Source organism: Erpetoichthys calabaricus, chromosome 5 (genome assembly GCF_900747795.2).
Source record: "Erpetoichthys calabaricus chromosome 5, fErpCal1.3, whole genome shotgun sequence".
In the NCBI taxonomy this organism is placed as follows: Eukaryota; Metazoa; Chordata; class Cladistia; order Polypteriformes; family Polypteridae; genus Erpetoichthys; species Erpetoichthys calabaricus.
In genome coordinates this window covers 172,606,210-172,630,274 of record NC_041398.2, presented here as the reverse complement: position 1 = coordinate 172,630,274, position 24,065 = coordinate 172,606,210, and the positions used below count along the sequence as shown (strand labels likewise).

Here is a 24,065-nt window from a genome sequence, read left to right as displayed (position 1 = left end):
TGGTGAGGAAGGCAGGCTCTATTGCAGGCACGGAGCTGGACAGTTTGACATCTGTGGCTGAGCGACGGGCGCTGAACAGGCTCCTGTCAATCATGGAGAATCCACTGCATCCACCGAACAGTATCATCTCCAGACAGAGGAGCAGCTTCAGCGACAGACTGCTGTCACTGTCCTGCTCCACTAACAGACTGAGGAGATCGTTCTTTCCCCACACTATGCGACTCTTCAGTTCCACCCAGGGGGGTAAACGTTCACATTATACAAAGTTATTGTCTGTTATACCTACATTTTTATCACTCTTTAATTTAATATTGTTTTTATCAGTATGCTGCTGCTGGAGTATGTGAATTACCCCTTGGGATTAATAAAGTATCTCTCTCTCTCTTTCTTTCTTTCTTTCTTTCTTTCTTTCTTTCTTTCTTTCTTTCTTTCTTTCTTTCTTTCTTTCTTTCTTTCTTTCTTTCTTTCTTTCTTTCTGTCTGTCTGTCTGTCTGTCTGTCTGTCTGTCTGTCTGTCTGTCTGTCTATGAAATTACTTTATTAGTTGAATGGGGATCAACTGCCTGCAGTCATGGGGTTTCAGATGATTGTTGTATAAATGCACCTGTATATGGAAAATATCCAAGTCTCTGAATATGCATTGGAGTCCAGACCAGTTTCATTAAGAAACACTACAGCACTCCTGTAAATCTGCATAAACCAAGTCATGCACAAAAACAGAGCGATCATGCAAGAAGACGACTAGTGAGTAAAGCAACCAAGAGACCTTTCATAATTCTGGAGTTTCAAGCCACAGTAGCTAAAATTGGAGAGACCAATCATAGCTTTATGGGAGATTAGTAAAGACAAAGCAACCTTTAAAAAAATCACATATTGTCTCAGAAGGTATATGGGGGACTCTGAAGTCACCTGGAAGAAGATTCCGATGAGACCAAAATGTAGCTTTTTGGCCTGATTAAACACCATTTTTGACTGCGCATAATATTAAAAACACACCATCCCCACTATGATGCATGGTGGTGGCAGCATTGTGTGGTAAGGATGCAGCTCTGCAGCAGATGCTGGATGGCTTGTGAGGGAAAAATGTAAAATGAATTCCAGAAAAATATGGGCTATTTCCTTGAGGAAAACCTAATGCGCTCTGCTAGAAACTTGCCTACTGGAAGTAGATTTGTTTTACAGCATGACAAAGACCCCAAGTATAAAGCCTAAGCTATACAGGAATGGCTTAAAAACAACGGTGTTAATGTCCTTGGGTTGGGTGGCCAAGTCAGAGTTCAGATCTCAGTCCAATTGAGTGTTTGTGGCTGGACCCAAGAAATGCTGTTTGCTTTACAAAAGAGAGTGGCTAAAATGGCAGTGTCCAGATGTGAAAAATGAATAGAGAGAGACTTGTGCACACAGACAATAATTATGGGTTCAATTACTTTGTGCTTTATATTTGCAGTCAATTCAGAACACTTTGCAGAGATCTGTTTTCACTTTGACATCAAAGTGTCTTCCAAGAGGGTGAAAACTTTTTATAGGAACTCTATAAATACAGTACCTCATGGTAATAGTGTGCTAATTTTATAATAATTAACAGTTATAGTTGATTTTAAAATATTAGGAAACTATTTTTGCATCCCTGCTCAGGCACTGCACTAAATGAATGAATAGAAGTCATTTATGCACTCATGTTATTGACTTAAAATTCTTTTCACTTTTTATTTTTTGCATTTTACAAATAGTGACGTGAATATTTTATTTGTAAGTAAAACATCCAAAAATTTATATGGTTTAACTTATAAATCAGGCAAAAAAGTTGCACCTTTACTGTACATGAACCCTAGATTTAGTACAGAGTCATGTTGCCTTTTGCATGGCATTTGAAAGTTTATCCCATTTTCATGTTGGTGTTTTTTTTTTTTGATTATATAACGCTGCTTTTGCCACTGCTCTGCTGTGGATTGACACTGCAAAGATCTGGTTGTATGTGTAGTATAAATTACATAAGGAAGAGGCAATATTTCATTGATTAAGAGAGAATATCTCTTGAAACTGATGGATGGGTAAAACTTACCAATATTAAATGGTTTGAATTTTGCATTAAAATATTTTGTATAGGTATGTTGCAAATGTATGTCTTTCGTTTTTGTTCCTTCAGGGTTACTTAATAGAAAACCACTTGCCAAAGGAGGATCTTCTTGACATTGCTCTTTACTGTCAAATTTATTGCCTTTTACCACTTGCAACTGAGCAGAAAATTGGTCAGCTGGTCATATGGCGAGAGGTCTTTCCCCAGCGACAGTCCTCTGTCAGCGAAGGATCTTTTGAAGCCTACCGGGAACCTAAAGCAAGATATTTTCTTCTGATAGTTGGCCTTGTAAGTGCATTTTTGTTCTTTGTGTCACTCACTTTATTTTTCCCTTTAATAATTGAATCAGAATAATATCCGTTATCAATATCTGCTATAAGCATTGATTTTTCTAAAGATTAATTTAATTAACATATACTTATTTATATGTATTTATTTTTTATATATATTTATTTAATTCTGGAGTTATTCTGCCGCATTGATTTTTATATTTGCCATACATCAATTTATTTCTTTCTTCATGTGTTTGCTCAAATTGTCAGTCTGTTTAATTTTACTTTTACTATGCATTGTGTACTAACTTACAAAATGAATAATTTTGATACAGTTGATTTTGTTTTCTTCAAATTATTTCATACCAACAAATAAAAAGAAGTTTGCTTAATGCTTCTTTCAGACATTATTAAAGTTTACTTTGAAATTAAAATGCTTGTTGTTCTTTCTTACATTTAAAAAAATGTTATTAAAAGATTCTTTGAGGTTTACAATTAATATAATTTTCAGGCGTATATTATTGTAACATGTAATTCAGTGGTTCTCAAGTTCAGCCCTCAAGGCTCTCTGTGGCTACAGTTTTTGTTCCAATTGGTTTCTGCTTTTATTAAAGAATCTGTTATTTCCTAGTTTCTATGTTTAAGTACCATCCATCCATCCATCCATCCATCCATCCATCCATCCATCCATCCATCCATCCATCCATCCTCTTCCGCTTATCCAAGATCAGGTCGCGGGTTCAGCAGCTTGAGCAGAGATGCCCAGACTTCCCTCTCCCCGGCCACTTCTTCTAGCTCTTCCGGGAGAATCCCGAGGCGTTCCCAGGCCAGCCGAGAGACTTAGTCCCTCCAGCGTGTCCTGGGTCTTCCCCGGGGCCTCCTCCCGGTTAGACGTGCCTGGAACACCTCACCAGGGAAGCGTAAAAGGAGGCATCCTGATCAGATGCCTGAGCCACCTCATCTGACTCCTCTCGATGCGGAGGAGCAGCGGCTCTACTCTGAGCCCCTCCCGGATGACTGAGCTTCTCACCCTATCTTTAAGGGAAAGCCCAGACACCCTGCGGAGGAAACTCATTTCAGCCGCTTGTATTCGCGATATCGTTCTTTCTGTCACTACCCATAGCTCATGACCATAGGTGAGGGTAGGAACATACAGTACATTGACTGGTAAATTGAGAGCTTTGCCTTGCGGCTCAGCTCCTTTTTCATCACAACAGACTGCTGCAGAACCCGCATCACTGCGGATACCGCACCGATCCGCCTATCGATCTCACGCTCCATTCTTCCCTCATCTCGTGAACAAGATCCTGAGATACTTGAACTCCTCCACGTGGGGCAGGATCTCACTCCCAACCCTGAGAGGGCATTCCACCCTTTTTCGGCTGAGGACGATGGTCTCGGATTTGGAGGTGCTGATTCCCATCATAGTCGCTTCACACTCAGCTGCGAACCAATCCAGAGAGAGCTGAAGATCACAGCCTGATGAAGCAAACAGGACAACATCATCTGCAAAAAGCCGTGACCCAATCCGGAGTCCACCAAACCAGACCCCCTCAACGCCCTGGCTGTGCCTAGAAATTCTGTCCATAAAAGTTATGAACAGAATCGGTGACAAAGGGCAGCCCTGGCGGAGTCCAACTCTCACTGGAAATGGGTTCGACTTACTGCCGGCAATGCGGACCAAGCTCTGACACCGATCGTACAGGGACCGAACAGCCCTTATCAGGGGGTACCCCATACTCTCGGAGTACCCCCCACAGGATTCCCCGAGGGACACAGTCGAACGCCTTTTCCAAGTCCACAAAACACATGTAGACTTGTTGGGCAAACTCCCATGCACCCTCCAGGACCCTGCTAAGGGTGTAGAGCTGGTCCACTGTTCCACGACCAGGACGAAAACCACACTGTTCCTCCTGAATCCGAGGTTCGACTCTCTGATGGACCCTCCTCTCCAGGACCCCTGAATAGACTTTTCCAGGGAGGCTGAGGAGTGTGATCCCTCTGTAGTTGGAGCACACCCTCCGGTCCCCCTTCTTAAAGAGTGGGACCACCACCCCGGTCTGCCAGTCCAGAGGCACTGTCCCCGATGTCCATGCGATGTTGCAGAGGCAATGTTTAAATTAATTAAATAATAATAATTAAATGTTTAAGTGTAAATTGAAAAATTACAAAACTGATTTTACTACATTTTTTGGAATAAAGCAGGCATTAATGTATGTTAGTGAAGGGCTGTCTTATTGTACATTTGCAAATAGAAAATGTAAAGGTTATTCTGACACTGAAACATAAAGAAGGTATGAGAAAGTGAAGGTAGCCTTCATCAAGTGTGCCAGTGAATTAATTAGTGTATGTTATATGGGGATAATGTAATGTTTTTATCTTGGTTTTTAAGATTTTCATCATCATTAACTTCATGCTTTTTATTGTGTTTTTCCTGACATTCTGTTACCAATAAGCACCCTAGAGGGTCTGACACAAGAGTAACTTGAGCATGTTGTTTGCCCTGTTGTCTGCACATTTTGTTATTACCTATCATTATTTGGACATGGTTAAGGGAGCAAAAAAGGGTCAATAACAAAAGAGAATTAAGTGTTTAAAAGCAATAGAAAAGTGGAAATATTTCTGATATTTTTATAAATACAATTCTGACACTACTTCACATTACAGAAGGTAAAAATAACAGAAGAGAAAACCAATCAGCCTATTAAACAATGAGATTAGTTGCTTGTAATACAACTGGCTTATTTTGAAACTGTTTGGTACAAAAAACCTGCAGCCACAGGAGGTTACCCCTGGACTAAACATTAACATTATGTATGTTATAGTAAGTTTGTGTTGAATAATGACCTTCATGAGTCCATGAATTTATTCTGCTTGATGTCAACAGTGGTAGTGAGGTATACATTTCTAGTACACTGGTTTCTTTGATAGTTCTGATAACTGCTAGTCTGCACCTTTTTTCACTTTTCTTCATTTATGTGTCTTCTTTTCTTTGGTACATTCCAGGCATCAGCATAAAAATATGTATATTTCTCACATCGTTTAGGGGCCATTGTGGCTACTGAATTTAAACTCTCAGCTTCCTTTGCCTCCTACAAGTTAAACGTTTATAAATACACAAGTCTGTATGCAACTTTTATAAATAGTAATGGTAGAATGGCTTCATATATATTGACTGTAATACTCTTGTACAGAAGGCCAATATTCTTAAGAAAGAACAAAAATGTACTTGGAACAAAAATCAAATGATACATCTATTTACTTATTACTGCCTGAATATTATAAAGGTTTGTTTTGTTCATAAAAAGCAAAGATCATATTCAGTTATTTATGTGTCAAAGGGTAAAAACAAAGTCTCAGAAAAAAATTAACATTTTTAATGTCTTATAACAGGTTATCTTTGTGGGTGACTGCAGCCTGGCCTAAGACAGCAGCACACAATCTAAAGACTTTTATCAAGAGATAAGTGAATAAAAAGAGACTATGCAGTGTCTTAAAATAATTGAATACTGGAGCATGACAGATATTTTGTTCCACTCTGTCAGATGGACTATCCATCATTTACTTTAATGAATTCGCACAGTTTTTAGGATGATGTACAGGAGCTGCTTTCTAATAGTTTAAAATTAATGAGGAATATGTGACTTAAGCTGCATAATAGTCCCTTATAGTAAAACTGATCTTTTTTTTGTTCTTAGAAACACTACATGTTATGTGTACTTTTGGAAGCAGGAGGATGTGCATCTCAGGCTATTGGGAACCCAGGTCCAGATTGTGTTTATGTAGACCAAGCAAAAGCCACGCTGTTTCAAATGGAATCCTTGGACAACAGTATTGAGGAGAGACTTGCAGCGCCCCCCACTCCTTGCTTATCATGTGCGGACTGGTTTATCCCTACTGTGCGTGATAGACTCAATAGCATTACCAGTTCTCCAATCTTTAGTAGGTGGCAGAGTATATCAAAAGCAACATCTCCCAACAGTAAATCCTCATTAAAGAATCAAAAAGCCAGTCCCCAGAAAAATTTTGGGATCTCTGAAAATGTCAGTGAAAGCCAAATGGATAATGTGTTATTTGGTACAAGTATCAGCCCTCACTCAACTCCAGACTCTATAAGGAAGCTGGGGCGCAGGGAATCCCAGGGTTCTGGTGGATCAGATGGTAGTGGAGGAAGTGGAAGCTTGTTTAAGGTATGTAATGGTTTACTGTTGCATTGCATGTGGAATTTCTGTCATTTGTAGAACAGTACATGCTCTGTTGGATAAAATGGATATAAATGTGTTAAAATGCTTGATATTGCTAATTGAAATGACAGGTGACATAGTGGAGCAGAGGATATTACTGCTGCCTTACAGGTACAGTATTCTGGGTTAGAATTCAATATTTGGTTACTGGTCATGTATAGTTTGCACATTTTTCATGTGTCTGAAGTATTTTCCTTCTGCATACCAGGGATGTGCGTGTTAGATTGACTGGCAATTACATATTTGCACTATAGAAGTGTGAATGTGTGTGTGTATATGAATAGGCCCTTTGAGGTCGGCCTCTCCCAAGTTGCTTCCTGCTTTGCACTTAATTGCTTCTGACATAGACTCTAGCTCCCCCATAGTCCTCCACTGGTTGTAGTTTTGAGAATGTTATATCATGATATAACTGAAATTATATGCAACAACAAATAGCTAAATCTATGTGCCTACACACATGTTCACCAGAGTCTAATATGATAATTTTTAAATTTAACTTTCCATAATTATAAAATGCTTTTACACAATGGTTGTCTAATTTAATGTATTAGCAAAAGCACATACTACAAATTCCATATCTGAATTTAGTTTCTTACTCACATTCAGAATAATCCTTATTTTAAGTGTTTTTTAAAGTGAAATGAAAGATAAGTTGATTTTTCTTTTTTCTGTACACTGTTTTTTCCTATAGAGTGTTGTGGGAGTCATAGCCTTGTCCTGCAACACTGGATGGAAGGCAGGGATCAATCCAGGATTGAAAGATAGTCAGCCATAGGGAACCACTTGCACATACTCATTACGTGTCAGTTTAGGAATGCTGAGAATAAAAGTGGGAAGCCCAGGGAGAGAGCTAACTGGGCACAAGCAGAAGGTCCAGACATTATACAGACTGTGACACGTTAATGTAAATAGTGAAAATAAACCTCTGGGGATTGCCTGGGGGCAAATGACAGTGGTCATGCCAACTCTTCAGGACTGCTGAGGATGAATGCAATTGATTTTATTGAACATACACAACTAATCTCATTTAGAATATCTACCCATGTAATAGAAATTTTTTGAATGTTCACAAAAAGTACAGATTTCAATTTCTTCTTTTACAAATACAATATAGGTTTCTAATCCCTGTTCCAAAATTGCTGGGGTTATATGTGTTTTAGAATTATTCAGATCATGTAGTGGTATGAACGAACATTATTAATATTCTCTATACAGTAATCCCTCGCTATATCGCGCTTCGCCTTTCGCGGCTTCACTCTATCGCGGATTTTATATGTAAGCATATTTAAATATATATCGCGGATTTCTGCGGACAATGGGTCTTTTAATTTCTGGTACATGCTTCCTCAGTTGGTTTGCCCAGTTGATTTCATACAAGGGACGCTATTGGCAGATGGCTGAGAAGCTACCCAACTTACTTTTCTCTCTCTCTCTTGCGCTGACTTTCTCTGATCCTGACGTAGGGGGTGTGAGCGGGGGGCTGTTTGCACACCTAGACGATACGGACGCTCGTCTAAAAATGCTGAAAGATTATCTTCACGTTGCTACCTTCTGTGTGCAGCTGCTTCGTGAAGCGACATGCTGCACGGTGCTTCGCATACTTAAAAGCTCAAAGGGCACGTATTGATTTTTGACTGTTTGTTTTTCTCTGTCTCTCTCTCTCTCTCTCTCTCTCTCTCCCTGCTCCTGACGGAGGGGGTGTGAGCTGCCGCCTTCAACAGCTTTGTACCGGCCAGTGCTTCGCATACTTAAAAGCCAAACAGCCCTATTGATTTGTTTGCTTTCCTCTCTGTTTCTGACAGTCTGTGCTCCTGACGCGCACTCCTTTGAAGAGGAAGATATGTTTGCATTCTTTTAATTGTGAGACAGAACTATCATCTCTGTCTTGTCATGGAGCACAGTTTAAACTTTTGAAAAAGAGACAAATGTTTGTTTGCAGTGTTTGAATAATGTTCCTGTCTCTCTACGACCTCCTGTGTTTCTGCGCAAATCTGTGACCCAAGCATGACAATATAAAAATAACCATATAAACATATGGTTTCTACTTCGCGGATTTTCTTATTTCGCGGGTGGCTCTGGAACGCAACCCCCGTGATGGAGGAGGGATTACTGTATACAGAATAGATAAATGCATTCAATAAAAAATATAAAGTAATCTTTGTGTGTTTTTATGTTCTTTACATATATCTTTTGATGCTTACTCATAGATATCTATTCATACACGACATTTGATAGTACTCGTCTTGTTTTCTCCATTTAACACAATGTAAAAACATTGTTTCTGAATGTTTCTGTAATTCTTTTTGATTTTATGATACATGTTTCTGAAATTGATATCATGACCATAACAATTATGACTTGTTACTATGTTGATTCTAAATTTTGGACACGTGCAGAAAGGTTTAAAAAGCATGCTGTGCAAAGCATGTTCTTGCTCCATCTGGTATCATGTAATGTTCTGTGTCAGTCAGCTTGCCAAAAATGAAATTTCAGTTTTTCTGAGCTTTCCACATCCGGAATTGCAGATAAGGGATTGTGATGAAGTAGACTCTTCTCATAGTTTTTTGACACAGTTGTTTTTCATTAAGCAGATATATAAGAAGAAGCATCCTAATCCTTTTTATCTGGGTACATTAAAAAACAGTCTTTCAGAAAAAGACACTGAAGAAATGTACAACATGATGAAGTAAGTCTAGTTTCTTTTTAAAAATATTAACAGTAGATTACCCTGTGTGTAGTTAGCAAGCTCTAAAGCACATACATTCATCAGTAAGTAAATAGTGTTAATTGATAGCGTTAATAAGTTTTTTTATTGTCTGAAAATAATATTTTTGCAATTTGCTTATTTTAGTTATTACTCATGGTTTCAAACTTGTTCATTTTTGTCTGTACAGATTAACATCTGGATCTGAAAACACATTATTTCACTATGTGTCAATGGAAGCAGTGCAAGGAATATTTATAGCTCCGACTCACAAAGAAGTTGCACAACTCAGTGGTTCCATTCACCCACAGTTAATCAAAAACTTTCATCGCTGCTGTCTTTCTATAAGATCAATATTTCAACAGACAATGTGTGGAAAGGTATGTTTCAATTTTTAAACAGGATTAGTCAGATTCCAATTTACTGAATAAATTGATGCATTACCACTAATTTATGAACCTCACACCAGTTTCCACCTCTTTTCTTTCTTAGCCAATAAAGTGCATACTAAAGAAAAGGAAAATATACTTATGTGCTACCAAAGACAGGTAGTTTAGTCACTCCATTTTGCTGCATAAGACTGCTTGATTGTCAGGATACTAGTCATCCTGGTATCTCAATTACACAGAGCTGTGTTTGCATTAGCAAAAAGGTCAGAGTTGATCAGTTGTTCATTGTCAAGCTTCTTTTCTATAATTTATACATGGAACTTCTTTTTTTTGTAGACTTTGTGTAAATCTGTCAATTTTCTGCCATTTTCAAAATACTAATACATTAATCACACTATGATATCCAAACATTGAGTATGCTTTATCAATTGGGGGTCTATCTGCTTATGGGGAGATCCCCAAGTATTTGCTTTTTACCCTTTTTTTTAAATTAAAAACAGTTCATCATATTAAACAGAATGATGCATATGGTGAATAGAAAATTATTTACCTTGGCATTTGTTGTTCTTTTTGCTTCTCCTTTTTATTTTTCTATACCATAACCAAGACACTTAACTTTCCTCTGCTCCAATTGCACAAATACCTGTAAACAGTTTATAACTGTTGTAACTTATCATGGCCTTGTAAGTCATCTTCTGTGAAGATGTTAGACAAATATAATAATAACCTTGCTTTGTTTCTACCACTGTATACTCATTTCTTCTACTTTCTTTGCTGTTCACCTTCATGCAGCACTTTGTTAAAGCTTAAAGTCCTCAGGTTGTGTTCAGTACACATCTCATTCAATTTTGCAACAAAAGCTTGTGTAGAAAATGAGTGCTTAGAGAAATAAGTTTAGGCATATTGGCTTGTTATCTGCATGACAATATGAACTCCAGTAGGCACAACTGTTTAATTTAAATCACGTGTCCATGCTGAGGACTATACCGGATGTTAGGAAAAAAAATTTTAGGAACATTTTTGAAACAGGTAGGTACTTGAATAAAGGGCAGTATTTAGTAAGAGGCAACATCATGGGATAAGAAGCATGGAGCAAGCCATGCAGACAAGAAGCCAAAAGAAACAGCCTTTTATGTCTTTTTTTCTTGCCGGTTTCCTTGCTGAAGGAATCTTTTATATGTTTGAGTAAGCTGATGTTTTTGAGAAGCTGTTGACAGAATTAAGGCTGTTTAAGGTCCAAGCATTATATATATAGATAGATATAGATATAGATACACACACATACATTATTATTGATGAATTACAACATTTTAAACATTGTCACCTTCTATATACTCCCCCTCTCAATCTCTACACCGCTCCATACATACAGTATCTTCCATTGATTGAAAGTGCTGGAAGTCTTCTTGCTTGAGGCTCTTCAACAGGCTTTCCGTTTCTTTCTTCACTTTATCCATTGAAGAAAAATGTGTTCCCTTCAGGTCACTTTTGATTTTTGGGAACAAGTAAAAATCACAGGGAGCTAAATCGGGCAAATAGGGAGGATGATCGAGGACAGGAATGTTTTTGTCAGCGAAAAACTGCTTTACGGAAAAAGCATTGTGCACGGGAGCATTGTATTGTCTTGTGTCGCTGTTCGCTTTTTTCACCCTATTTTTGTGCAAATATTGACTGAGCTATTCACAGGATATACCTAGCCCGTCGGCAGTTTGAGAGGATGTGTAGGAGGGGATATAGTTCTATGATTCACTTCGTGTGTGTGTGTGTGTATTGTGAACCACCACAGACACAAGTCCCAGTGTAAATAAAAGGGTTTATTCTTATAAATAACTTTCACAACAGGCTTGAAACAAACCGCCACATAATCTCTCTTTTTCTTTCCTCCACTCCACCCACGCAATCGTTGTCCACTTCCACCTAACTCAACTCACCCGGATGTGACAGGACATTTCTTTTTATCTTGGACCCAGGAGTACTTCCAGTGCTAGGGCATAGCCCAATGGAAGTCCCACAAAGTAGGGATGATTATTCCCTTCAGCTCCCCCTAGCAGACACCACAGGGCTGCATCAGAGTACTACAGGTTCCAGCATGCTCTGCAGGAGTCACAGAGACAAACATTTGAAAAAGTCGGTTTATTTATTAGAGAGAAAGAAACAAAATTCTCTCACAGCCAGTTATATGTTGTGTTGTCATGATGTAAGTCCAAACACGGAATCAAAATTCAGTGTGATATTAATGAAAATGTAATTCAAAAAATGTTTTTTACTGAAGTTTTTCAGTAAAAGTCTTAAGTTTAAAAAATAATTGCGTGTCAATTTCAAAGTCAAACAGAAAGAAATCATATAACGTTACGAAAAACTCGGAACGCAACATGAAACATTAATTTACTTTCAAATTATTACGTTTTACTATTTTTTAATGTGGTTAATTACTCGCTGTAATGTAAAATAGTTAGTTCTGTTATGCATATGTAACAATTCCCATGAAAATAACCTGTTTAAATTGTACATTCGCATCCCCATACACGAGCGGCAGAAGCGCAAAGTGGCTTGCGCGTAGCACTTTCATGCATGCTTACGTACAGGGGCATACAAAAAATATTCAATCTCCTTGAAAGTCATGACAAAGTATTTATACACATTCAGCATTTTTAATTTTAACTCTTATGCTGTAACAATACATTTCCAAAGTCGAAATAAACCATTTTCTGTAAATATTTAACTGAAGAAGAAAAACTCAAAAGTTGGTGTTTGCATAAGTATTCAAGCCCTACAGATTAATACTTTGTTGAGAACATTTTTTACGCAATAACCGCCTTAATTGTTTTGGGGCATGTACCAGTTTTGCACATTGTTCAGGAGTGATTATTCCCCATTCTTCTTGCCAGAATTTGTAGAGTTTGTGGCATCATGCCCGTGAACAGCATGTTTCAAATAGTGCCACAGATTCTCAAAAGGGTTAAGATCAGGGCTTTGACTTGGACATTCCTAAACATTTACCTTTCTGTTTTTGAGCAATTCCAGTGTCACTTTGGCTTTATGCTTAGGGACATTGTCATGTTGAAAGATGAATCTTCTACTGAGCAGTAGGTTCATGCACACTGGAACAAATTCTCCTACAATATTGTGAGGTATTTATGTCCATTCATTGTCCCTTCAAATCTGACAAGATTCCCAGTCCCAGCATAAGAAAAGCATCCTTATAGCTTAATGGTGCCACCACCATATTTCACCATGGTTAAGATGTTTTTTGAGGCTTGGGCTGTGTTAGTTTTAAGCCACACATACTGTACCTCTTTAAAGTCTGGCCAAAAAGTTCTGTTATGGTCTTATCTGACCATAAAACCTTCTACCCTCCTGTAGACACCTGTGTTATGGAGAGCTCATGGGATTGTGGACCCATGAACCTTCACTCCAGTTTCAACCAGACATCTTTGAGTGACGATTGGATTTTTAGTAGCGCCTTTCACCAGTCAGTGTCTTGCTCTGAAGTTTAGTTTTGAAGAACGGCCTGCTTTAGTAAGAGTCTGGGTGCTGTAGTGAACTTTCCACTTTCTGATGATGGATCTAACAGTGCCTAACGGGACATTCAAACTCTTCAATAGTTTTTGTAGCCACTTCCTGCAATGTGCATTTCAATGACTTTGCTTCTCACATCAGAAGAATGCTCCTTTGTTTCATTTTTGTAGTGATTGTCCAACAAAGATTATTGCCCTTACAAAGAGTGATTTTTTATATCTAAAGATACATAAAAGGACTCACAAGGAGTACCTAATTATGTTTATTTATAGTCAAATAATTGTCACCTTTTTGTCATTTATGATTAATTTGTCATTTGTGTAAACCTTCCAAAGCTAGGTAGGTATAGGTTTAAATACATATGCAATCACTAACTTTTGTGTTTCTCTAATCAGGTGATTATCTACAGAAAATATACTGTTACAGTGTAAGATTTCACATTAAGAAATACTGAATGGATAAATATGTATACAAATCCTTTCTCATGAAGAATATATATTAAAAATGTGTGTGTGTATTGTGGCAGGTGGCCGAGTGTGGTCATCAGCTGCCTACCTATTTAAGGGGCCGCCTCCCTTCAATCAAGGCTGGAGTCGGGTGAGGAGGTGGACGAGGTCGGAGAGGAGGCGGCGAGGAGAGGAGAGAGCTGGAGTGTGAGAAGAGAGTGAGAAAGAGAAAGAAAGGTAGCTAAGTGAAGCCTGGACTTTGGGAGACCGTTGGGGTTTGTGTGTGGCGGTGCACTTAAGACTTTGTATATAATATTAGTGTAAACAAACGTGTGGTGATGGTTGTAAATGTGTCTGCCTGTCTGTGTCTTGGCCGCACTATTTCACAGTATATGTATTGTGGGGCAAAAAAGTATTTATTCAGCCTCCAATTGTGCAAGTTCTCCCACTTAAAAAGATGAGAGAGGCCTGTAATTTTCATTATAGGTATACCTCAACTATGAGAGACAAAATGAGAAAAAAAAAATCCAGAAAATCACATTGTCTGATTTTTAAAGAATTTATTTGCAAATTATGGTGGAAAATAAGTATTTGGTCACCTACAAACAAGCAAGATTTCTGGCTCTCACAGACCTGTAACTTCTTCTGTAAGAGGCTCCTCTGTCCTCCACTCGTTACCTGTATTAATGGCACCTGTTTGAACTCGTTATCAATATAAAAGACACCTGTCCACAACCTCAAACAGTCACACTCCAAACTCCACTATGGCCAAGACCAAAGAGCTGTCAAAGGACACCAGAAACAAAATTGTAGACCTGCACCAGGCTGGGAAGACTGAATCTGCAATAAGTAAGCAGCTTGGTGTGAAGAAATCAACTGTGGGAGCAATTATTAGAAAATGGAAGACATACAAGACCACTGATAATCTCCCTCGATCTGGGGCTCCACGCAAGATCTCACCCCGTGGGGTCAAAATGATCACAAGAACGGTGAGCAAAAATCCCAGAACCACACGGGGGACCTAGTGAATGACCTGCAGAGAGCTGGGACCAAAGTAACAAAGGCTACCATCAGTAACACACTACGCCGCCAGGGACTCAAATCCTGCAGTGCCAGACGTGTCCCCCTGCTTAAGCCAGTACATGTGCAGGCCCGTCTGAAGTTTGCTAGAGAGCATTTGCATGACCCAGAAGAGGAATGAAACCAAAATAGAACTTTTTGGTAAAAACTCTATTCGTCGTGTTTGGAGGAGAAAGAATGCTGAGTTGTATCCAAAGAACACCATACCTACTGTAAAGCATGGGGGTGGAAACATCATGCTTTGGGGCTGTTTTTCTGCAAAGGGACCAGGACGACTGATCCGTGTAAAGGAAAGAATGAATGGGGCCATGTATCGTCAGATTTTGAGTGAAAACCTCCTTCCATCAGCAAGGGCATTGAAGATGAAACATGGCTGGGTCTTTCAGCATGACAATGATCCCGAACACACCGCCCGGGTAACGAAGGAGTGGCTTCATAAGAAGCATTTCAAGGTCCTGGAGTGGCCTAGCCAGTCTCCAGATCTCAACCCCATAGAAAATCTTTGGAGGGAGTTGAAAGTCCGTGTTGCCCAGCGACAGCCCCAAAACATCACTGCTCTAGAGGAGATCTGCATGGAGGAATGGGGCAAAATACCAGCAACAGTGTGTGAAAACCTTGTGAAGACTTACAGAAAACGTTTGACCTCTGTCATTGCCAACAAAGGGTATATAACAAAGTATTGAGATGAACTTTTGTTATTGACCAAATACTTTTTTTCCACCATAATTTGCAAATAAATTCTTCAAAAATCAGACAATGTGATTTTCTGGATTTTTTTTCTCATTTTGCCTCTCATATTTGAGGTATACCTATGATGAAAATTACAGGCCTCTCTCATCTTTTTAAGTGGGAGAACTTGCACAATTGGTGGCTGACTGAATACTTTTTTGCCCCACTGTATGTATGTACTGTACGTTAATGTATTGTGGAAGCTGGCCCAAAGTCGAAATAAACCATTTTCTGTAAATATTTAACTGAAGAAGAAAAACTCAAAAGTTGGTGTTTGCATAAGTATTCAAGCCCTACAGATTAATACTTTGTTGAGAACATTTTTTACGCAATAACCGCCTTAATTGTTTTGGGGCATGTACCAGTTTTGCACATTGTTCAGGAGTGATTATTCCCCATTCTTCTTGCCAGAATTTGTAGAGTTTGTGGCATCATGCCCGTGAACAGCATGTTTCAAATAGTGCCACAGATTCTCAAAAGGGTTAAGATCAGGGCTTTGACTTGGACATTCCTAAACATTTACCTTTCTGTTTTTGAGCAATTCCAGTGTCACTTTGGCTTTATGCTTAGGGACATTGTCATGTTGAAAGATGAATCTTCTACTGAGCAGTAGGTTCATGCACACTGGAACAAATTCTCCTACAATATTGTGAGGTATTTATGTCCATTCATTGTCCCTTCAAATCTGACAAGATTCCCAGTCCCAGCATAAGAAAAGCATCCTTATAGCTTAATGGTGCCACCACCATATTTCACCATGGTTAAGATGTTTTTTGAGGCTTGGGCTGTGTTAGTTTTAAGCCACACATACTGTACCTCTTTAAAGTCTGGCCAAAAAGTTCTGTTATGGTCTTATCTGACCATAAAACCTTCTACCCTCCTGTAGACACCTGTGTTATGGAGAGCTCATGGGATTGTGGACCCATGAACCTTCACTCCAGTTTCAACCAGACATCTTTGAGTGACGATTGGATTTTTAGTAGCGCCTTTCACCAGTCAGTGTCTTGCTCTGAAGTTTAGTTTTGAAGAACGGCCTGCTTTAGTAAGAGTCTGGGTGCTGTAGTGAACTTTCCACTTTCTGATGATGGATCTAACAGTGCCTAACGGGACATTCAAACTCTTCAATAGTTTTTGTAGCCACTTCCTGCAATGTGCATTTCAATGACTTTGCTTCTCACATCAGAAGAATGCTCCTTTGTTTCATTTTTGTAGTGATTGTCCAACAAAGATTATTGCCCTTACAAAGAGTGATTTTTTATATCTAAAGATACATAAAAGGACTCACAAGGAGTACCTAATTATGTTTATTTATAGTCAAATAATTGTCACCTTTTTGTCATTTATGATTAATTTGTCATTTGTGTAAACCTTCCAAAGCTAGGTAGGTATAGGTTTAAATACATATGCAATCACTAACTTTTGTGTTTCTCTAATCAGGTGATTATCTACAGAAAATATACTGTTACAGTGTAAGATTTCACATTAAGAAATACTGAATGGATAAATATGTATACAAATCCTTTCTCATGAAGAATATATATTAAAAATGTGTGTGTGTATTGTGGCAGGTGGCCGAGTGTGGTCATCAGCTGCCTACCTATTTAAGGGGCCGCCTCCCTTCAATCAAGGCTGGAGTCGGGTGAGGAGGTGGACGAGGTCGGAGAGGAGGCGGCGAGGAGAGGAGAGAGCTGGAGTGTGAGAAGAGAGTGAGAAAGAGAAAGAAAGGTAGCTAAGTGAAGCCTGGACTTTGGGAGACCGTTGGGGTTTGTGTGTGGCGGTGCACTTAAGACTTTGTATATAATATTAGTGTAAACAAACGTGTGGTGATGGTTGTAAATGTGTCTGCCTGTCTGTGTCTTGGCCGCACTATTTCACAGTATATGTATTGTGGGGCAAAAAAGTATTTATTCAGCCTCCAATTGTGCAAGTTCTCCCACTTAAAAAGATGAGAGAGGCCTGTAATTTTCATTATAGGTATACCTCAACTATGAGAGACAAAATGAGAAAAAAAAAAATCCAGAAAATCACATTGTCTGATTTTTAAAGAATTTATTTGCAAATTATGGTGGAAAATAAGTATTTGGTCACCTACAAACAAGCAAGATTTCTGGCTCTCACAGACCTGTAACTTCTTCTGTAAGAGGCTCCTCTGTCCTCCACTCGTTACCTGTATTAATGGCACCTGTTTGAACTCGTTATCAATATAAAAGACACCTGTCCACAACCTCAAACAGTCACACTCCAAACTCCACTATGGCCAAGACCAAAGAGCTGTCAAAGGACACCAGAAACAAAATTGTAGACCTGCACCAGGCTGGGAAGACTGAATCTGCAATAAGTAAGCAGCTTGGTGTGAAGAAATCAACTGTGGGAGCAATTATTAGAAAATGGAAGACATACAAGACCACTGATAATCTCCCTCGATCTGGGGCTCCACGCAAGATCTCACCCCGTGGGGTCAAAATGATCACAAGAACGGTGAGCAAAAATCCCAGAACCACACGGGGGACCTAGTGAATGACCTGCAGAGAGCTGGGACCAAAGTAACAAAGGCTACCATCAGTAACACACTACGCCGCCAGGGACTCAAATCCTGCAGTGCCAGACGTGTCCCCCTGCTTAAGCCAGTACATGTGCAGGCCCGTCTGAAGTTTGCTAGAGAGCATTTGCATGACCCAGAAGAGGAATGAAACCAAAATAGAACTTTTTGGTAAAAACTCTATTCGTCGTGTTTGGAGGAGAAAGAATGCTGAGTTGTATCCAAAGAACACCATACCTACTGTAAAGCATGGGGGTGGAAACATCATGCTTTGGGGCTGTTTTTCTGCAAAGGGACCAGGACGACTGATCCGTGTAAAGGAAAGAATGAATGGGGCCATGTATCGTCAGATTTTGAGTGAAAACCTCCTTCCATCAGCAAGGGCATTGAAGATGAAACATGGCTGGGTCTTTCAGCATGACAATGATCCCGAACACACCGCCCGGGTAACGAAGGAGTGGCTTCATAAGAAGCATTTCAAGGTCCTGGAGTGGCCTAGCCAGTCTCCAGATCTCAACCCCATAGAAAATCTTTGGAGGGAGTTGAAAGTCCGTGTTGCCCAGCGACAGCCCCAAAACATCACTGCTCTAGAGGAGATCTGCATGGAGGAATGGGGCAAAATACCAGCAACAGTGTGTGAAAACCTTGTGAAGACTTACAGAAAACGTTTGACCTCTGTCATTGCCAACAAAGGGTATATAACAAAGTATTGAGATGAACTTTTGTTATTGACCAAATACTTTTTTTCCACCATAATTTGCAAATAAATTCTTCAAAAATCAGACAATGTGATTTTCTGGATTTTTTTTCTCATTTTGCCTCTCATAGTTGAGGTATACCTATGATGAAAATTACAGGCCTCTCTCATCTTTTTAAGTGGGAGAACTTGCACAATTGGTGGCTGACTGAATACTTTTTTGCCCCACTGTATGTATGTACTGTACGTTAATGTATTGTGGAAGCTGGCCCAGACACAGACAGGCGGACAGCAATGGTTCACCCAACACAACTTTATTATACATAACTATTTACACGGTACAGCACACAACCCCAAACTCCCCCAAAGTCCGGCCTCTCACTCAATGCCTTTCTCTTCAGGCTGCCTCTTTTCCTGTCCTCCCGAGCTCTGTCCTTCTCCTCTCCTGACTCCAGCCACTGAACGGAGGGAGGCGGCCCCTTTTATAATCACCCGGATGTGCTCCAGGTGCCTCCCGATAATCTGCCACCGGCACTCCCCAGTGTGGCGGAAGTACCGGCTGTGCACCCAGAAGCACTCTGGGTGTCCCTGGTCGTCTTCCCCCCCCAGCACTTCAGGGTGTGGCGGAAGTGCTGAGGACCAGGGCTCTCCAGGCATTGGGGCAGCCCCTGGCGGTGACCACGGGCCCCTATAGGGTTGAGCTTCTAAGCTCAGTTCCCGTGGTCCCCAAAGCCACCAGGGCGGTTGCCCCCTCGTGGTCTGGAGGAGGCGTAAGCCCTCCTCCTGTCCTCCTGGGCGTCCTGGCTGGGTACCACCCCCAGCCACTCGCCACAGTATACAGTACAGTAATCCCTCCTCCATCGCAGGGGTTGCGTTCCAGAGCCACCCGCGAAATAAGAAAATCCACGAAGTAGAAACCATATGTTTATATGGTTATTTTTATATTGTCATGCTTGGGTCACAGATTTGCGCAGAAACACAGGAGGTTGTAGAGAGACAGGAACATTATTCAAACACTGCAAACAAACATTTGTCTCTTTTTCAAAAGTTTAAACTGTGCTCCATGACAAGACAGAGATGACAGTTCTGTCTCACAATTAAAAGAATGCAAACATATCTTCATCTTCAAAGGAGTGCGTGTCCGGAGCACAGGCTGTCAGAAACAGAGAGCAAAGCAAACAAATCAATAGGGCTGTTTGGCTTAAGTATGCGAAGCACCGCGGCACAAAGCTGTTGAAGACGGCAGCTCACACCCCCTCCGTCAGGAGCAGGGAGAGAGAGAGAGAGACAGATAAAAACAAAGAGTGAAAAATCAATACGTGCCCTTTGAGCTTTTAAGTATGTGAAGCACCGTGCAGCATGTCGCTTCACTAAGCAGCTGCACACAGAAGGTAGCAACGTGAAGACAATCTTTCAGCATTTTTAGACGAGCGTCCGTATCGTCTAGGTGTGCGAACAGCCCCCCTGCTCACACCCCCTACGTCAGGATCAGAGAAAGTCAGCGCAAGAGAGACAGAGAAAAGTAAGTTGGGTAGCTTCTCAGCCATCTGCCAATAGCGTCCCTTGTATGAAATCAACTGGGCAAACCAACTGAGGAAGCATGTACCAGAAATTAAAAGACCCATTGTTCTCAGAAATCCGCGAACCAGCAAAAAATACGCGATATATATTTAAATATGCTTACATATAAAATCCGCGATAGAGTGAAGCCGCGAAAGGCGAAGCGCGATATAGCGAGGGATCACTGTATATACATATATATGTATGTAATCAATATGTATGTATGTGTGTGTGTGTATGTATGTAATATAATATATATTAGGAAATAGTTGCATTAGTGATTAAATATGCTGATGTTATGGAAAGGTGAAAAATTTATTCCTTGATTCTCTGCAGATGGCATTTTCTGTATGTGAATGAAAAGCCTTGTGTCATGTTACACATACCTCCATTTTTCCTGTGTGGAATTTACTGACTGCCTGTGTGTCAGATTCTGTGTTTTTAATATACATTTCATTTTTACATTTTCATGTATGTGTTGATTTTCTGTGGATACTCTTAACTTTTTCCTGTGTCTGAGGTGTCTTTACAGTAACCTGGCAAGTTGTAATGTGGCAATGTGTGTAATTAATGTTTATCCTGCTATAGTCTGGTGCCCATTGCATGGTTGCTGTTTGTCTTGGACCTAACAACACTACCAGGTTAAACACAGAGGCCTTGAATTTGAAATAAGTGGATTCAAAAACTGGATTATGTGGGCACTTTACCTCATGCAAAGCTCTTTTTAGACATATAGATATGTATTTAGTGAATTCCTAGCATTCTTGTCTTGTGCCAGAGGTTAGAAAGAAATCCTGACTCCTCACAGCTGTGTAATGGATAAACCAGGATCAGAGAATTGGTGAAGTATGTATGCTGACTCAGTTAGACTTGCATTGCATTAATCAGAAGGTATTGTGTCTTTTCACTTGCCTTCTTAATTCATTAAATACAGACAACTAAGATGTATTGTGCTTCGAGAAATAATTTATGTACTATGAATATCTTTCAGTATCTCTAACACTATATAAATGTTGAGATTTGTGATGTTTGTTTTGCTTTGCTTTTGTTAAAAAAATTAATTTATATTAAAACATAGCTGTAATATTTCTATATTTGCTTATCCTGATTGCGGTTTTAAGAATTTAGAGTTCATCCTGCCAACAGCAGGCTCTAGAGAGACAGCTGAAATTTCAGTTTATCAAGGTACAATATAAAAAAAATTCTGGTTGACATTTTTAACAGTGATAGGTTCCTACTGAGAGAGAGAGTAGTTTTTAGACCCCTGTATATGTTTCCTTATTATTACTTGCAAGCTTTCTAATATCTTTTGACTGTCAAAGTGGCTTCTTCTCGTTTCTGTTGCCAAGGAACACATAAAGCCAGGCTTGCTCATTCCAGTCTTTGCATATGCTGAGAGGAAAGTAAGATATGCCAGCTAGTAATAGATTTCCTGCCCAACTGGGGCAATAAAGTCATTATAGAATTTTTTCATTGGATTAAAACTGAATCCCTGCTACTACACTTCATTTCAGTGTCTATAAATGTTTGTTTTCGGTAAACAGGAAAGAAAATTTGTGAGCTGCACTAATACTTCAGTAAGGAAGACCTCATCTGGATTTGGAATTGTCAAAGAGCATGGTGTGCTTTTTCAGTGTGAACCAGAAAACTGGACTGACCAGAAGAAGTCCCCACCCACAATGACGTACTGGGTTGTAGGGTAAGAGATGCAAGAAAAAGTTTATTATATAGAAAAGTATAAACATGCAAATATTGTAGACTATTGACATAGCATGCTGTCTATATAATAACTGGTGATCTTTGATGTCTGTTAGTAGTTACCACAAAGAGAAATAAATGTCTTAAACAAATACTCATGAATTTGCCTAATGTAGAGACTATAGAATAGTAATACAACAACAGAGAAATACCCATCATTGTCATTTCATTAGTTAAGTTCAGTTCAGAAGTCTTGTACAGATAAAACATGAGTTTGATTCCATTGATATACAGTAGATTCAGAATGTATTCAGACCTCATCACCTTCTGCACATTTTATTGTTTTGTAAATTTAATTTTAAATGGATAACATTTGACATTTGCTTCTAAATTTACTTTCAGTAAACCATAATGAAAATGTGAAAACATTTTCAGAAAGGTTTGCAAATGTATTAAAAGTCAAAAATGAAATTTTTCATTCATATAAGTATTCAGACTCTTAATTCCATAATTTATAGACAGGCATGTTTGGCAGCTCTACAAGCATTGGGTCTGGTCAGTTTATCATGTTCGTCTTGGCAGATCCTCTCAAGATCTGTTAGATTGGATAGGAAGGTTCTGTAAACTACCATCTTCAGATCTCTCCACAGGGATTAAGTCTGGGCTTTGGCTGGGCCTTGGCTGTATGCTTCGGGTCATGTGCAGAAATGCGAAGTACCACCTCATTCTGAGGTTGCATGCACTCTAGAGTAGGTTTTCTTAAATGATTTTGCTGTATTTAGCTGCATTCATCCTTTCCTCAGTTTTAACCTTTCTCCCTGTCCCTGCTGCTGAGAAGCATCCCCATACCAGGATGCTGCCACCATTATGCTGTGCCTGGCCTTCAATAGTCATTTCGCTTGGCGTTCTGCCCAAAGAGTTGAATTTTTGTCAAATCACACTAGAGAATCATTTTCCTCATGTTCTCAGATTCCTTTAAAATGTCGTGTGTCTTTTACTCAATAGTGGCTTCTGTCTAGCCACTATACCTTAAGTGCCTGATTGATGGAGTACTGCTGAAATGGTCCTCTGACTGATAGGTTCTCTCATCTCAGCAGCAGAATTCTGAAGCTCTATTAAAGTGACCATTGGCTTCTTGGTCACCTTACTGATCCAGGCCCTTCTTGCCTGCATAGTCTTGTCCAGGTGAAAAGCTCTAGGAAGAGTCCTAGTTGTTCCATACTTTTTCTATTTCACAATTATTGAGTCCACTGTGCCACCGGGAGTATGGTTTTATTCCCTTGCTGTGATCTTTGTCTTACCACAATTTGATAACAGAGGTCTACGATGAGTTCCTTAAACTTCACAGCTTGGTTTTTGTTCTGACATTCAGTGTGAATTGTGTGACCTTGGAGACACAGGTGCCTTTTTAAGTTATGTCAAATTAATTTTCTTTGCCTCAGGCAGATTCCATGTTTTCACTTTGTCATTATGATAACTGAGTGTAGACTGACAAAAATGGCACTTTTATGTACTTAAAATTAAATATACAACACAATAAAGAATTCATAAAATAAAGGGGTTCAGAATACTTTCTGAATCTACTGTATAAGGAACTATAAGTAATATCTCACAGTGACTTTTTTTATCTTACAGGAGGCTTTTTCTAGAGCCAGTCCCTCAAGAGTTCTATGTGTGTTTTCATGACTCAGTGGCAGAGTTTCCAGTGGAGCTTGCATTCAGACTATCGTTTGGAGTGGCAGTCTGAAGAACAGGACAAGCGTGCGGTGTTTTCTCCCAAACAATAAACAATAATAAAATCATCCTTTTGTACTACAGCACTTTTAAAATTGTTAAGAAAATTTAAAAACTGAGTGTTTGCACTTGATTTCAATATCAATAATAATACTTGTGCATGGGTCCACAATAATTGATAACATATTGAAGACTGTGATGATGGTTTTATCTGATAAAGCTAGTAAAGCTAACTTTATAAGTTAAGTTGCAATGGTAAATGATCAATTTTGGTCTAAAATCTCCAATTTTAATGTTTTATATTTAAATATAGATTTACTAAAAATGTGCAAAAACTAATATGCTTTCTGTAAAGACTGTAATTTATATATAATTACT

At 39.3% G+C, this 24,065-nt stretch overlaps 1 protein-coding gene across 2 annotated transcripts in view; it reads left to right on the top strand.

Moving 5' to 3' along the window:
• intu (inturned planar cell polarity protein) overlaps positions 1 to 23,752 on the top strand; it is a 160,911-nt gene extending 137,159 nt beyond the window's left edge. For both annotated transcript variants that reach the window (XM_051927641.1, XM_028802234.2), the window contains exons 11-16: positions 2,146 to 2,364; positions 6,047 to 6,538; positions 9,184 to 9,278; positions 9,487 to 9,676; positions 21,800 to 21,954; positions 23,589 to 23,752. In XM_051927641.1, coding sequence (XP_051783601.1) covers positions 2,146 to 2,364; positions 6,047 to 6,538; positions 9,184 to 9,278; positions 9,487 to 9,676; positions 21,800 to 21,954; positions 23,589 to 23,700 — 1,263 coding nt within the window. In that variant the 3' untranslated portion in view covers positions 23,701 to 23,752. The remainder of the gene's footprint in view (positions 1 to 2,145; positions 2,365 to 6,046; positions 6,539 to 9,183; positions 9,279 to 9,486; positions 9,677 to 21,799; positions 21,955 to 23,588) is intronic.
• The last annotated feature ends 313 nt before the right edge of the window (positions 23,753 to 24,065 follow it).